Source organism: Triplophysa dalaica, chromosome 18 (genome assembly GCF_015846415.1).
Source record: "Triplophysa dalaica isolate WHDGS20190420 chromosome 18, ASM1584641v1, whole genome shotgun sequence".
Lineage (NCBI taxonomy): Eukaryota > Metazoa > Chordata > Actinopteri > Cypriniformes > Nemacheilidae > Triplophysa > Triplophysa dalaica.
The window spans coordinates 16,984,652-17,000,113 of record NC_079559.1 but is presented as its reverse complement, the minus strand read 5'-3'; the positions used below and the strand labels follow the sequence as shown (position 1 = coordinate 17,000,113).

The following is a 15,462-nucleotide window of genomic DNA, read 5'->3' as shown; positions in this document are numbered from 1 at the left end:
CAAAGACTAAGTCAACTTCTCTCCTTTTTATCTGCTTTCAGGTGTGATTTTATATATATTGCCCGCACCTGTTACTTGCCCCAGGTGAGTTTAAAGGAGCATCACATGCTTGAAACAATCTTATTTATCCATAATTTTGAAAGGGTGACAATAATTTTGTCCAGCCCATTTGTGGAGTTTTGTGTAACATTATGTAAAAAAAATTTGTTCAAATACACACAAAGGGAATAAACATGTGTATAGCAAAACTTTTCTGTGAGAAATACTTGGCCATGACTGTAGACATAGACACAGACAAGCACGCGCACACATGCACGCATGCACGCACGGTGAAAGCACACATTTAAGATAAAGGAGAGTGAAACACAGGTCAAATATTAAACATAAATAATAAATATAAATTTCTATATGCAATATTAATTATGCAAAACTTAAAAATTCTGAAGCAGCCCTCCCATCCAGGCAAATAGTGCAAAACAGTTTGCAAAGGGGGCAAGGAACCCAAAACTCCAATCGTGAAAAAAACTCAGGAGAACCCAGGCCCAACCAGGGGATTCCAATTCCCCTCTGGCAAAAGCTGCTTTCTCTGCACAAGCTCAACAGTGCTTGCACAACAAGACTAAATAAAAATGAATAAACGTAGTAATAAGGTAATTAATAGATTTAAGATTATCATTAATAATCTAAAAGCATTTGAAATTTTGTAGTGAAGACGTGTCAAGTCAGCGGGTCCATCAGTTGTTCTTGGAAGTGTTATTGGTTCTGGTTGATCTAACTAATGCAGCCTTAACCCTAAGAGGATTTCTATTATGGAAGTGTTGTGTTTGCAAGAAACAAGATAAATGAACATTAAGCACAAACAAGTCTTTATCTCTCCTGAAAAACACTTAAAATAAATTTACTGCCTAAATGCAGTCTTAGGCAAAGCATGCTCGGAACAGAAAATCCCCCTCAACCAGTCTTGTTGAATTAACTTGTTTATATTAAGGAAACTTAATAGGTCCAATATTATAGGGATTTGCGTTTTACTAAATAATGTTAAATTGACAAGTCAAACATTGTTAAGTAAAGCCGACAGTACAAAATTTTTAGTATAATTAACATAGTTAAGTTACGTTAATGTAGTTACTTGCATTCTTTATGTACTGTGAACAAGGATGGGTTTAGTAACACTAACAACAGCAACAATTCATTTTTTCAAAAGTCATTTTAAACTCATTGATCCAACAAACAAAAAAGTGATACCTCTGAAACATATGTTGACATTTATTGGATCAATGTCAATGACAATTTATAATGTTAGTGTTTGTTGGATCAGTGCGATTAGCCGTTAGAAGTCCTTTTGATTGAAAGCTTTGTATTAGAATATTGCTAGAATTTGCAATTTTCTGCTGGATTAAACTCATGATGTAATTACTGTAATGACAGGATGACAACTTGTAAACTGATCTGATAATTCAATTAAAAGGCATAATCTTTCTAAAATTACATGAACAACACATTATTAGGTCTACAGTGTTTATTTTCTTTTGATATTTTCTGAAAGAAAACTTGAAGTGACTTCTTATACACGATGCAATCTCTACACAAGTTTAATTGTTACTTAATCTCTCTCTCTCTCTCTCTCTCTCTCTCTCTCTCTCTCTCTCTCTCGCTCTCTCTCTCTCTTAACATGATGCTTATTTTGTAACTTTATTATCATTCCTTTTTCCTCTTCCTGCTTATTTACCTCTTCTCATATCCTGCTTATCTCTTCCCCTTATTCTGCTGTCCACCTGTTCTTTCTCTGTGGTCTGTCCATCACACAGCAGAGCAGGAAGCCCTCGCGGGTTGACCTCTGACCTCAGTTAGCCAAGCTCTGTATAAACAGCTCATTTTCTCCACTTCCTGTTTAGCCGAACGGGAGCACCGCATGTTTTAGATTGTTTACAGAGCAGGCCTCTTTAAATTCTCATGTGTGCGTGCATGTTTGTCGTTGTGTGTTTTTTTGTGTGCGGCTGTCAGTGTGTATGGATTCCAGCCAGCTGTCTCATACCGTTTGTTCTCTTAAACACAAACTAGCTTTTCGAAATTTGCTTTAAACAAAAAAGCAGTGTAAGATCAAAACTGTTATTGAAGTATGATGATTTTTTTAGGAACGTGAACATTTTGTGCATTTAAAGAGGCACACTTATGATTGCTAAAATTTCTGTGTGTGGTTTTTTGAAGGATCTATTAACAGAAATGCAATATAATATACATAACTATGTCTTCAGAGGTTTCTAAAGACCTCACATAATGAAGTGTTGTTTTTCTTACCTTAGAATGAGCTATTTCTATCTACATACACCCCATGTCCCCTTGGATGGAATTCACCATGTTTCTACAGTAGCCCTAAATGGACAAACTGCTCTACAGAACGCGTTTAGTAAATTCACAACCACACCGCTAGATGCCGCTAAATTTCATACACTGGACCTTTAATTATTATTATTTATTTAAATAAATACTTCACTAAAATGTAAAATCTACCAAGTCACAACACTTTGAAAGATATAAATTAGTGATTTATTAATGACACTGTACAAAGATACATACAAAACACACTCACACAATACTCAAGCAACCTTCAGCAACCCAAGACCTTACGTGATACGTAACCTCAACTTTCTAAATGATATGGTTTCTTCTTGAGAAAACATTCATTACTATCTATAGCTCTATAGTCTCTGGCTCCAATTAAACAGTTTGTGTTGTGGCCAGAGATATCTCTTGACTCTCTGTGTTGAATTATGCAACAGATATGTCTGGTCTTCCTCTTTTATCTCATGTCTGGCTTCAGTTAGCTCACGGTTTATGTGCATAAGCCGAGCATTGGGCGGGGTACTGTAGAACGGGGTTGAAATGCTATTTGAACATCTTGATGGCTGACCGTGTTCCAGTTCTCAGCCTCCTTATCCTCTTTACGTCCTGAGAAAGTGTGGTGACAGCAGTTGGTTATGGTTTGAGGTAATCAACGTTAGTATTAACCTAACAAAGGCCAGTTGTCATTTTCATTCATTTTGAGTCAAAAGCCGGAGACTCAGTTTTGGAGCACTTGAATTGTCCTCTTTAATTAAATTACTAGCTAAATGGTTTGATAGTGCTGTCAAGCGATTAAATTTCTTAATCTTATTAATTACATGGTATGGCGATTAATTAATCGAATTAATCGCATATACATACAGACCTACAAGAAGCAGATTTTTTACCTTTTTAATATTTTAAACTTTAGAAATATTTGTGCACAGTTGTCGTCTGTGAATTGTATTTAGCGTTTGTGAAACGTATTGCGGTAGCTATCACCTATTGCAAGACTAATAACAATTTGATACTTGTTGAAAACTCCAATAAATGGAAAAGTCACAACTTTGTTGAAAAGGCATTTTGCGTTTGCCCAACAAGACCTCCTAAGTGTGTTAGAATCTCTGTAACAAACAGCTTCTTGTTATGTACTGTTTTAAATTATACCATATCCTTTCAGTTACTTATATTTGTGTTTTTGCTAGTCAATGTTTTACTGCAAACTAAATCCAAACCTGTTTTATTACCAAACTTTAGCCATACAATCTTAAGAAATGGTGCTTCAAAAGGTTCTTCGTTGCCATAGAAGAACCTTTTGGTTACATAAAGAACCTTTAACATCTGAAGAACCTTTCTGTTTCACAAAAGGTTCTTTGTAGCGAAAAAAGGTTATTTGCATTACTTAAGTAAGTAAAAGAGGGTTCTTTAAAGAACCTTTGGCTGAATGGTTCTTTGTGGAACTAAAAATGGTTCTTCAATGGCATCAATGTGAAGAATCTTTTAAGCACCTTTTTTAAATAGTGTACCATGTACTATCCAAACTCTGACCTGCTCTTTTACTCTTCCTTTCTCTGTTTTTTCCCTTCTCTGATAAGACGCTTGCTGGTTTGAGGCCTATTACCCAATGGCAAAATGGATAATTGTTGTGGCAAAGAGCCGGGCGTGCGTTTGATGTGGACCCTGACTTCCTTTTGATGTAAAAATGTATCCAATGTGATTATCAAGATTATCACTTCCTTCCCCCCTCTTCCATGTGCCCTCGCTTGTTTCTCCTCCTCCAACCCTCCATTAAACTGTGAGGATTAATTGGAAACAGCCCGCTATGATGTTGATGCTGCAGTGGCTGTTGGTTCCCCGAACTTGTGTTTTGGCCGGTTCTTTTACTCGGGGCACGGTTTCTTACACATTGTACTATATGCAATACCCCATATACTGTAAGCTGTAAGCTTTCCTGTAGCTCAGTGGTAAGAGCATTGTGTTAACAACGCAAGGTTGTGGGTCGATCCCAGGGAATCGCAAATACATGTTAAATATATAGGATGAAGCAATGTAAGTCGCTTTGGATAAAAGCGAAAGCGTCTTTCAAATGCCTAAATGTAAATGTAAATGTATGGATGAAGGCGCATCCATGATTTCTTTGTCTCAAAACAGTGTGCAACATACAGTATGGACCCCTTTTATAGTATTTTCCTTGAAATTGTGAGGTTTATAGGCTGCAAATGCAAAAGATGGCAAGAACATGTGCATTTGAGATCCTCTGGTCACATAAGCATGTTTGTGTCGGGGTGTTTACTGTAGATTTGATTTGATTTTTTGGACATGAGTGTGTGTGTCTTGGTTCAGCAGGTGTGTTAGTGAGTCTTTATGACAGCATGTGTGGTGGGACTGTTTTCTTTGAATGCATGAGTGGATTTCATATCACGTCGCTGTCTGTGAATGTTTGTTCAGTGCCTGTCATCAAGCTGACCCATGTGTTTTTGTCTTTCTTTCATTTTTACAGAAATCTAAGCAACAACCGCATTCGTGTTCTGAAAAATGGCTCCTTCGCTGGCTTGTACTCCCTCGAGAAAATGTAAGTAAACCTCTTTCTCAACAGCTTCTTTATTATTAGGGATTGCCAGATGTTCTTCAACAGTCACGAGCATAGATATAACTGATGCTACGGTCGCACGACTTTAAAATGCACAATTATAAGCAGCGACCATTAATAAAAACTGACAAACATGGATTTGGATTTAATTAAACTGTTACTGTTGTTTTTGGTATTTTGGTATTGATGAATAAAGCAGTTTTCAGTGTTTCCTTAAACTGAAAATGTCACATTAGAATGTATCAATCTATTATTGGTCATTCACAATTCATAATTCACCAAACTTGACCTTCAGGACACAGAGAAATGCAAATGTTGAGACTTATATGAGCCTGCGTTTCTGGTCTGCCACATTTGCATGCATATCTATGATCCTCAGTGGCACTAAAGAGCTAGTGTGACCAAGGTGGTCATGTGCGTGGTGGCTGCAATGCTGTCAGTTTTTGGTCAACCAGCTATTAAGGGTATGCATTTGGTGACTTTTAAGGTCCTACTTTGGTTTATGTAGTTTCCAACAACAAGTTTACGTACTGTACATACACGGTGTTAAAAACTAAAATTTTCTAATAATAGGCAGTTATTATTACCTTACGTCTTGACTGACTCTTAAATGATTAGTTCGTCAATTAATCCGTCTAATCCCCTCCTTTCTCCCAGCCTACTCTGATCTGATTGGTCAGATAGTCTAGTCTGCTGTGATGGTCTAACGCATGGAGTGTCGCTAATGGAAAGTAGGCTGTCATTACACCGAGTGACACAAATTTCACCCGGAACTGAATTTAGAATGACAGACGACTAGATCACATGATTTAAAGTTGACTCCTTTTTTCCAAAGCCAATTCACTCATTTTCGGCTTTACAACTTGGCAGACTGCTTTCCATTTACACACAGCAACATTACACACTGCATGACATGTAATTTTAAGGACATTGTAATAGTTACTCTTTAAGAGAAAAGCAATGTCGGTTTCTTTCCTGATGTTTTTCATTGGTTTATCAGTAAAAATATGTATTTTCAAACTAATCATCTACTCTACAGTTTTGGCTATTTGTTGTGTAATCAACATGTAATAAAGTGAAGTGTTGGCTGGATGCCCTAAACATTGATCCTTGCTCCATGAATGGGGTAGTTTACCCAAAAACAAAAATTCTGTCATCATTTACTAACCCTCTTGACATTTTAAACCTGTATGACTTTCTTCTGCAAAACACAAAAGAAGATACTTTGAAGAATGTTGGTAATGAAAAATCTTTGGTCCCCATTGACATCGGTTTTGTGTTCATACAGTAGAAGTCAATGTGGACCAACGGTTTTGCTTACCAACATTCTTCAAAAAATCTTCTTTTGACTTCTGCAGAAGAAAGGGTGAGTAAATGATAACAGCATTTTTGTTTTTGGGTGAACTATTACTCTGAAATAAGATACAAAGATACAGTATTTGCCATAGCAAAATATATAACCCAACACTTTAAACTGTTTACACTTAAGGGTCATGTGAAATTTGGTCTGAAATAGTGGTTTGAGAAAAAATTCCATGTTTAGAGAACAACAGTTTAACTCTATGGATGAAATCTGTAGCCATTTGTCCTTTAGCACAGGAAATCATTTACAGGCTGACGTTACAGTAGGGAGGTCGAGTCAGTAAGAGTGGCTATCACAAAACTCTAGAGGAATGAGTCTCATTACACCTTCATATATCTTGCTGTGAAAAACTGTCTGGTGAGATAACAGACGATGCAGAGGAGAGGGGAGTCTGCCAGGGATTGTGGGAGAAAGAAATATGTGGTGTTTTAAGTTGCTGGTTGACCTGCAGTATTGTCATGTAACACTGAACATAACGTAGCCGTTTTCTTCGGCAACACTTCACTTCATGTGAGTGTGTTACTTATAATTATTTGTGAATACTTGTAACCACAACACATTATAAGTTAAAATTATTTATTATATTCACTGTTGATCATTTGTTTTAACGCACTGCATTTATGTTTGAAAGAACATTCTCATTGCTAAGATAAGATTGAAAATAACTTTTGACTTTTTGCGTTTTGCATATGGGTCCATGAGCATGCGTCTGATTACATTTGGCCGTATGTGATGTCATCAGTGTGTACACATGTGCAGTGATTAGCCATGTGTGTGTAAGACAGGGCTGTTCTCTGTGTGTAGGTGTTATTTTGGGGTAAAAGGATCTGATTTGCTTGTTTTTGCAAGTGCATATGAGACCCCAAAGGAAAACCGGAGGTCAAAGAGCAGAGAAACTGAACCCGTGCCCACAAACAGGCATTCGTACCTGCGACTGGGGTTAAACCGAAAAGGAGAGTCGGTGTTTCTCTGGACGAATATAACATTTAAATGACTAAAGACTGAAAAGATACGTTGATATTATATGTCTTTAATATTATAGTAATAAAAGTTATTATTTTCTTTAATGACACAGTAACCATATTACCAGAGTCATAAACTTAAACCTTAATCCATATATGCAAGTTAAAATGATTGTATGAGAGACATTAAATTTACAAATGAATCATAAAACAAATATCTGAAACCCGTCTTGGGGTCGGGTAAATAAAAAAAAACAAGAAAAAAATCCTTTAGAAATACAGATTTTTTGATTAAATATTAAATGAATTCAATCTTGAGAACATGATCCGAGTTGATTGTATAATTTGTGACAACAAATTTTCCAGCATGCCCTGGGTCTCAACCTCCTGCGGAGTGACAGGCTTGTGTGATGTGTGTGCATAGTGTGTTATAGTGTATTTCTCCATTGTTGCACTGTTTATTCTTGTTTTGATGCAAGAGTTTGGTGTGCATTTGTGAGCGTGCACGCATCTCTGTTCATTGTTTCCAGTTTTCAGGCTGTGTATGTAGTGTAGCGTGCTTGTGCGAGTGTATCTTATCTTTGCGCTTTGTCAAGCAGTCAGTATGTTCGCAGGTCACCACTCTTTCTCTGTTTCTCAAAAGCAAAAACTTATTATTTTTAATATGAATGTTTTTATACTGTACAAGTATTAATAACAGATGTATCAGACTCTTGATAAATACATAAACTCCAACTTTCTTCCAGTTTCCAGCAATATTTTACTAAAAGTGATGTCAAAGCATTTTTATCATGACACATGTGTTATTGATATTACAAAAGGAAAAAACTTTACCTCTATGACTATTTTGTCTGGCTGTGTCTCTCTCTCTCTTTTATGTGTTGGGTGCTTTGCATCCTATTATGGACATCTCACTCAAATTATTTTGGCGTGGCTTCAAGGCTCTAAATATTGTGTAAATATCTCTTGATCTCTGGTCTTAAGACATATGTTTCTGTAAAAGCACACAGAACAGGACAATACAAAGATAAACAAGGTGTTGTTTGGTTTAATTTGGGTTTCAGACTCATTTTAAATTTAGTGCTGGATTGCACTGCCTTATAATATAAGGTTTTTTAGCATTTACATATTTGATTATCTGAAGATGATATTAAGCATAGCGTCAGTTCCGGCAGGTCACGTAAATCAAGCTTACATCAGCCAATAACATCATGTGCAGCTAATCAATGTCAACCAACATTGATACAACACATACTAGACTATGTCCTTTTTAAGCTGCCTTTCGTAGCTCCTCATCACTGTAAACTCGTGCCACGTTCAGAACCCAACTCCATTTCTCCACATCTGATTGCATCCATTGGGTCAATTGAATTAAATAGCATTATAAGTTTGAATGATTTTTCCCTTTTTTACAGGTATTAATCCTCTTTTAGATTGAATGCTTGAAGTATTAATATTACTTTTGTAAATCACAAATCATTGTAGCTTTCCTGTAGCTCAGTGGTAAGAGCATTGTGTGGGTTCGATCCCAGGGGATTGCAAATACCTATGTAAAATGTATAGGATAAAGCAATGTAAGTTGCTTAGGATAAAAGTGTCTGCCAAATGCCTAAATGTAAATGTGAATGTAAATACAAGAGATTTCCCAGAACAGTTTTATTATGCCAAGTTTAAATATCGCTGTTGTTAAAAGATTTGATGAAAGTGGTCCTGACAGTAATATAATTGAGCAATAATCTTATGCCATTTAAAAACCAATGTGTGGGATAAGATAGCAAGGCTGTCAAAGAAGACCTTAGTTTGTCACATCTAGCCTAGATGTTGTTGCTTGACAATAGCCTTGGCTTTTGGAAAAAAATAGATGATGGCTGTAAAGACATGTCATTATACAGAAGATAAGGCCTCAATATACTTCGGATGAAATCTAAGAACAAACTAGTGTGACATCGATTAAAAAAATTGTTATCCATCATGGCTCATGGCAATCTTTTCCGGATTTTTTTGTTTCATGGAGGTCAGACATGGAACAACATTTAAAAACACCAAGATACAAGAAACATGAATACACTGGATTGTGGAGCTCCAGAACAAATTTGGGAAAGACATTATTCCTGGAAAGAAATTTCATGGAAGCGTTGATTTTTTGTTGCAACAAATTATGTTTTCTATAGTCATGAAAAGTATGAAAGGAAAAGAATGGCGATGAGGTGTCTGGGAGATGGTGGTCTAGTGGGTTAAACCACTGAACTGGTAAATCAAAGGTTGCTGGTTCGAGCCCAGCAGCCACCACCAGTGTGTCCTTGAGCAAGACACTTTACTCCATGTTGCTCCAGGGGGATTGTCCCTGTAATAAGTGCACTGTAAGTCGCTTTCCAAAGCGTCTGCCAAATGACTAAATGTAAATGTGTTGAGTTAAGTTAAACGGCATTAACTTTGTAATATGGTTTGTAGTTTTAATATGGGTTTGTGTAAAAAATAAATCAATCTAAACCACGCCTGAAGAAACAAGTGTCACAGTTTTAGTCTGTTTTTGCTTTTGAATTGTGTGTTCCTTTGCCTGAGTTCATTATGTGATAATTAATCTTGCACTTGTTTCTATTTAGTCTGATTATGTTCTCCATATTCCCCACGTATTTAAACCCCATGTTTCCTCAGTTCATTCTTGGTTATAATTTGTGTTATGTGTGTTCGTGTTCCGTTGGATTTATTAAAAACCTCTTGGATTATACACAATTGTAGTGCGTCTTGTGGATATTGACATACTGTAACAGAACAACCGACCTAAATGAACGTTTTTTGTTTTTCCACGCTCCCGGATGGCTTTCCCTACCAAGCTCATCTGCCTGGAGCAGGGAGACCGTTTGCTGAAGGACCACACCAGGCACTTTTTAGATCTGGCGTGTAAGCTCTTCCATGTCCCGCTGGTCCCGCCCTGCTCTTCCAAATCCCACTGGTCCCGCCCAGCTCTCCCAAGTCGCTGCTGATCCCTTCCAGCTCTCCCAAGTCCCCGCTGGTACCGCCCAGCTCTCCCAAGTCCCCGCTGGTCCCGCCCAGCTCTCCCAAGTCTCCGCTGGTCCCGCCCAGCTCTCCCAAGTCCCCGCTGTTCCCGCCCATCGTCAGCCAACACCACCTCTTAACCCTCGAAGAAGGTCCTACCCAACCTCCCTCTCCCCCCTCCTCTGTTGTCATCAGCCAGTCTGTCTGCCCTGGGTCTGCCAGGAAAACAGTATCTAAATGCTAGGCCTTTTCAAGCTTTGTTCTATCCCCAAACGAATAACTAAATTCATTCAAAGTATATTTCTGCCTTCAGCCAGTCGTTTGGCGCTCGACCGGATTTTGCCAATTGGTTGATGTCCTCAGGACAACATATTTTGTTGACCTAAGGACAACATTTTTCTAAATTAAACCTAAACACACACCAAACCCCAACCCTAACCATAACTAACCCGCCAAAAATCAGAGGGAAATGATACGTGAAAAACATGGTCTCGAAGCACCTAATCCTAGTTGGAAGATTAAACTTTTAAACAATTTGCTTCATTTACAGGTGCATAACCACACAACATAATTCCCTTTTATGCTCTTATAATGGAAATTCTGATTATTCCAAACAAAGAAGCATCTTATTTTCCAGATTGAGCTATAAAAAGCATGAGTTATTTTTTTTGTCTTAATTCAGAAATTATGTAAGTGCAACTAGGGCTGGGCGATATGGCTAAAAAACATATCAACGATATGATGCTTCATATCATTCGATATCGATAATTATTGACCTTTTTTTAAAGTAAAAATGACGAGTAGAACAGTTAGTATTTGACCACTGTATTTGAACTGACCCACATTATAAAGGCATACAGCAAAGAAAATTAGTTTTAGCAGTAAAAAAACTTTAACTTTGAACTTAAAATGTTACAAAATGTGTTCACTTCAATTTAATGTAAACATGGAACAATCAAGGCAAACTTTGAGGTAGATCAACAACAGCATCTGTAATAAGTAATACCAACAAACTTTTAGAACAGTAAACAAAAGCCTGACTTCTCAACCATGCTGAACGGCAGCATTTCTTTTGCAATGAAGTACACTATTGCATGGGTTATGTCATTATATCGCTTTGAAGATTTATCATATGGCATTGTTACCGAGTACCTCTCCATCGTGGACTGCTTGTGGGTTGTTTGTTGACTTGAGGTAGAAGGTTGGCAGCAGTTTAGATGGTGGAATAAATTGCTTGTGTTTTCTTGCTTAGCCGGGACGTTTTTTTTACATCGCTAACACACTACGTTCTTCTGATGTTGGTCGGAAGAAAATAAATAAAAAAACTGCCACACTGGCGATCTGACATTTCCCTTTTAGTTCACAATTTCCTCGCTGACGGCAGGCACAGCACTCATCTTGCACGTGTTCTAATGTCAACATGGCGATGACGCAACCAAACTGAGACGCAACCCGGCAAATTAGATCTTATTGGTTGTTTGATTGTCAATCGTAGCACGCTTGAGTAACAAAATATCTTACAGGCTGTTTAAGATCTTCGGACGTTACGGGCGCGCACATTTTAAGGAAATTATCTAGCGCTATATCGAATTTTTTTAAATATTGATTTCGACAATGTTGTACCGTCGATAAATATCGATATCGTTTCATAGCCCAGCCCTAAGTGCAACTCTATAAAAGATTTCTGCATTAAAATGCTGCACCTACTTTTACATCACACATCTTTCAGGTGTCACACAGTCAGTAAGATTACTCTCTAGACATATTGAAATATATGAAATATTGATTTTTTTTTATAATTCTCTTCATCTCACCGCTATATGAAACCAGCCGTGCAGGACAGTATTGCTGAAAGGCAGGAGGAGAGTCCAGCACTGGTTCCCTGGTAGCTCCTCTCACAGTTCTCCCTTTCATTAAAGCAGACCTCCTCAAAGAAAAGAAGTCCTTCATAGCTCGCCAAACCACCCAATGAGAGCGACGTTTAGCAATGTTTGTTTTATACCCTTATAGAATACAGCAGCTGTACAGCTTTTAGAAGGACACATGTGTCTGGTCGTTGTATTGTCCTGGCTTTTGTTCACACATTCACAAGCATTTACACTTACGCATTTGACAGAAGCTGCTATCCAAAGCGACTTACATTGCATTAACCTATTCATTTATACTTATGTATGTGCGATCCCCTGGGATTGAATTAACGCAATTCTCTTACCACTGAGCTACAGGAAAGCTTTACAAGCACACAAGATACTGTATAGTATGAATGAAAAAAGCAATTTCACCTGAACCCTGACACGGACAGCCAACCCTCTGTTTTTCCTCAAAACGGCACATTGCCCCATAGACATGTATACACACAAAGATCTTCTAATGAGGTTGGACCCTGCTAATGAGCGTCAACACTAAAAAGTGTGTGAACAGATCACAGCAGCCCGTCCGGTACTGATTTGAGCAGAGGTAATTAGAATAATGAGAGAGAGAGGGAGGGAGAGGGAGAGAGAGAGAGAGAAACATGCCAGGCTCCCCACCTTTTGGAAAAGCCTTTCTGTCAGAACCACATCCAACTGCTTATGAGTACCGTCTAGGTAGGCCGCTAGCTAGGCTTGGAACAGATCCACTGTAACCTAGTATACTTTCAAGCCATACGTTCCATCCAAAGAAATTATGCAGAGAAAACATAGCAGTTTTTCCAGTCCCTCAGAGCCTGAAGCGCGTCTCAAGACTCAAGAGAGAATGCGAGGATGGTGAACCGACCCACTCCGTCTAATGTAACATAGTGTTCATGATGTTGTCTTTGGAGTTATGATTAACATTGTTTCCAATGGAGGTAACCACATGACCTTAGCCAGCGAGGGAGCACAGTGTGTGTGTGGGTGTGTGTGTGCGTGTGTGTCTGTGTTTGTTGGTCACTCTTATAAAATCCTAAGGGTAGTGGCAGTGAATTTCACCATCTTTCCGCTAATAAACAGCCTGACCAAGACAGATGTGGATTCAATTAATTTATGTGATTACAAGTCCAACAAATCCTGCATTGATTTAACAAGAGAGTATTGTGATACTTTCTTTTAACTAGTGCTATCACAAAATCATCTTTTCACTGCACGTGAAAATCATCTTCAATTTTGTTTATTTTGCATTTGTCTTTGATTTGGAATACGAATCACACTTAAAATGCAATTGTAGGGAGGCAGAGAGTGTGTTTGGGTCTTACCAGAGCCGTTGAAAAACAGTTACGCCACTAGATCTAGCTGGTGTGTGGTCAGGTGGTTCATGGTTCATACGAATCCGTGCTGTCAACCTATTTGAATGGATTTTAGTGGGACAGACAACAGCAAATATACTTGCATGAATTTTGCATATAATCACATTTTGTACACTGATTACAACGTTGACTATACATTTATAGCAGCATTTTGTCTGCAAAGGATTATGAATATAAGACCTATAAATAAGGATATGTCACCCAATTAGTTATAAACATGCCGTTATTTCACAAACTGTCCAGCAAATGCATTTGGGAGACATTGAAATGAAGCAGCATATCACATTGTATATTGAGTATTATATTGAAAATATCTTGAGGACGTCTTGGTTACGTATGTAACCTCAGTTCCCTGATGGAGGGAACGAGACGTTGTGTCGAGAACGACAGATGGGGTTGCCTATGGAAAATGCCACAATGCTGTATTGCGTCACAATCTCTAGCGAAGCCACGGTAACAGGCCTGGGCGTGTCAGCTCGATGCTTTCGCAAAACTGTAACCTTCCAGTGTGGTGGTCGGGGGGTTCCAGAGCTTTCTTGGGGAAAGATGGGTACAGCCCTGACTGGTAACCTTTCACGAACGGAGGCCTTAGCTCTCTACTGGCGAGAGGCCGTCCGGCTCGGGTTTACACGGGTAAGCGCAACTTCCTTAATTAGGGATGCGCTGCAGAGGCCACCTCCTACCCGTGGGGAGGAATATGGTGGATATAGGTATGGTCTCGTCCTTGGAGGAGAATGCATGGAACTTGCGGACTGAGTAGTTAACCGAGAGGTGAAGGTCCACCTGGGGAAGCTCATGGGTTTCCAGGAGTGGGAACCATTCTCTTGAGGATTCATCAGACGGAACAGACCATGGAGGGGGTGTTACAGACGTCCGGTAGCACTAGGTCCGGTTAGAGATATCTGTGATAGGTCATATGGTGTCCCGGCCTAAGGGGGAAGGCTGCTCTGCCCAGCCAACCTCCAGGGGGTGCTTGCTTAGTGATGGATACAATGCCTGTTCTTATCCAGTGTTTGGGTAAGAAGGAAGGTTTTTGAGGTACCAGTTTCTTAGCCATGTGTTTGGGTAAGAAAAAAGGTAGAAAGCACACTGACCCAACCTCTTGGAGCGTGGGAAGGTGCTTTCAAAGGCATACGCCCCCCCGGATGCCAGTGTTACATGTCGCCACGCAGGACGTGGGCTGACACGGGGTTTATGCGCAGGTTGTTAACCCTTTCGAAGGTGTTTGGGCGTAGCCCAACCCGCAGCTCTACAGATGTCTGCTAGGGAGGCGCTTCTGGCGAGTGCCCCGGAGGTGGCTATACCCCGTGTGGAGTAAGCCTTCACTGCCAGTGATAGTCGATAGCGACTACATACACATTCAGTGTGGAGGGAAGATGTTAGTCTCCAGTCTCGTAAGAAGGACAACACAATCCTGATCCAAGCACCTCCGTGGGTCTTTCTCGTTGAGAGAGAGACACCAGGATGGGAAGAGGCGCCGTCTAGAGGCGTGTAACCGCCTAGTAGATGGGGCCCTAGCCTTGGTGATGGTCTCTGCCGTAAAGGGGGAGTAGCCAACTCAGGATCTTCTCGTCCCATCTAGAGACCAGACATGGGTGTTCCAGAGGTCTGATCTGGGATGCCAGAACGTGTCCTTCCCCTGAGAGAGCAGGTCCTCTGTCAGGGGAATGGTTCAGGGGGAGTCGCTGTCCAGAGCATCAACTCTGAAGCCAAGTGCGGTTAGACCAGTGTGGTGTAACCCATAACACTTGGTGCTCCTCTTCCCTGACCTTGCACAGTGTCTGTGCAAGGAGGCTCCTGGGGGGGACGCCCATCCCGCGCAAGGGCATCCATGCCGAGGGGGGCCTCTGAAAGGGAGTACCAAAGCGGGCAATGCGTGGTGTCGTGAGAGGCAAAGAGGTCTAAACAGCACCCAAATGAGCTGGACTGCGCGGGGATGGAGTCGCCACTCTCCGCAAGGCGTATA

General features: G+C 39.6%; 1 protein-coding gene across 2 annotated transcripts in view; it reads left to right on the top strand.

Annotated features, from left to right (window-relative positions):
* The window catches only part of adgra2 (adhesion G protein-coupled receptor A2), a 108,576-nt gene that overhangs the window by 44,312 nt on the left and 48,802 nt on the right, over window positions 1-15,462 (top strand). For both annotated transcript variants that reach the window (XM_056773405.1, XM_056773404.1), the window contains exon 2: window positions 4,823-4,894. In XM_056773405.1, coding sequence (XP_056629383.1) covers window positions 4,823-4,894 — 72 coding nt within the window. The remainder of the gene's footprint in view (window positions 1-4,822; window positions 4,895-15,462) is intronic.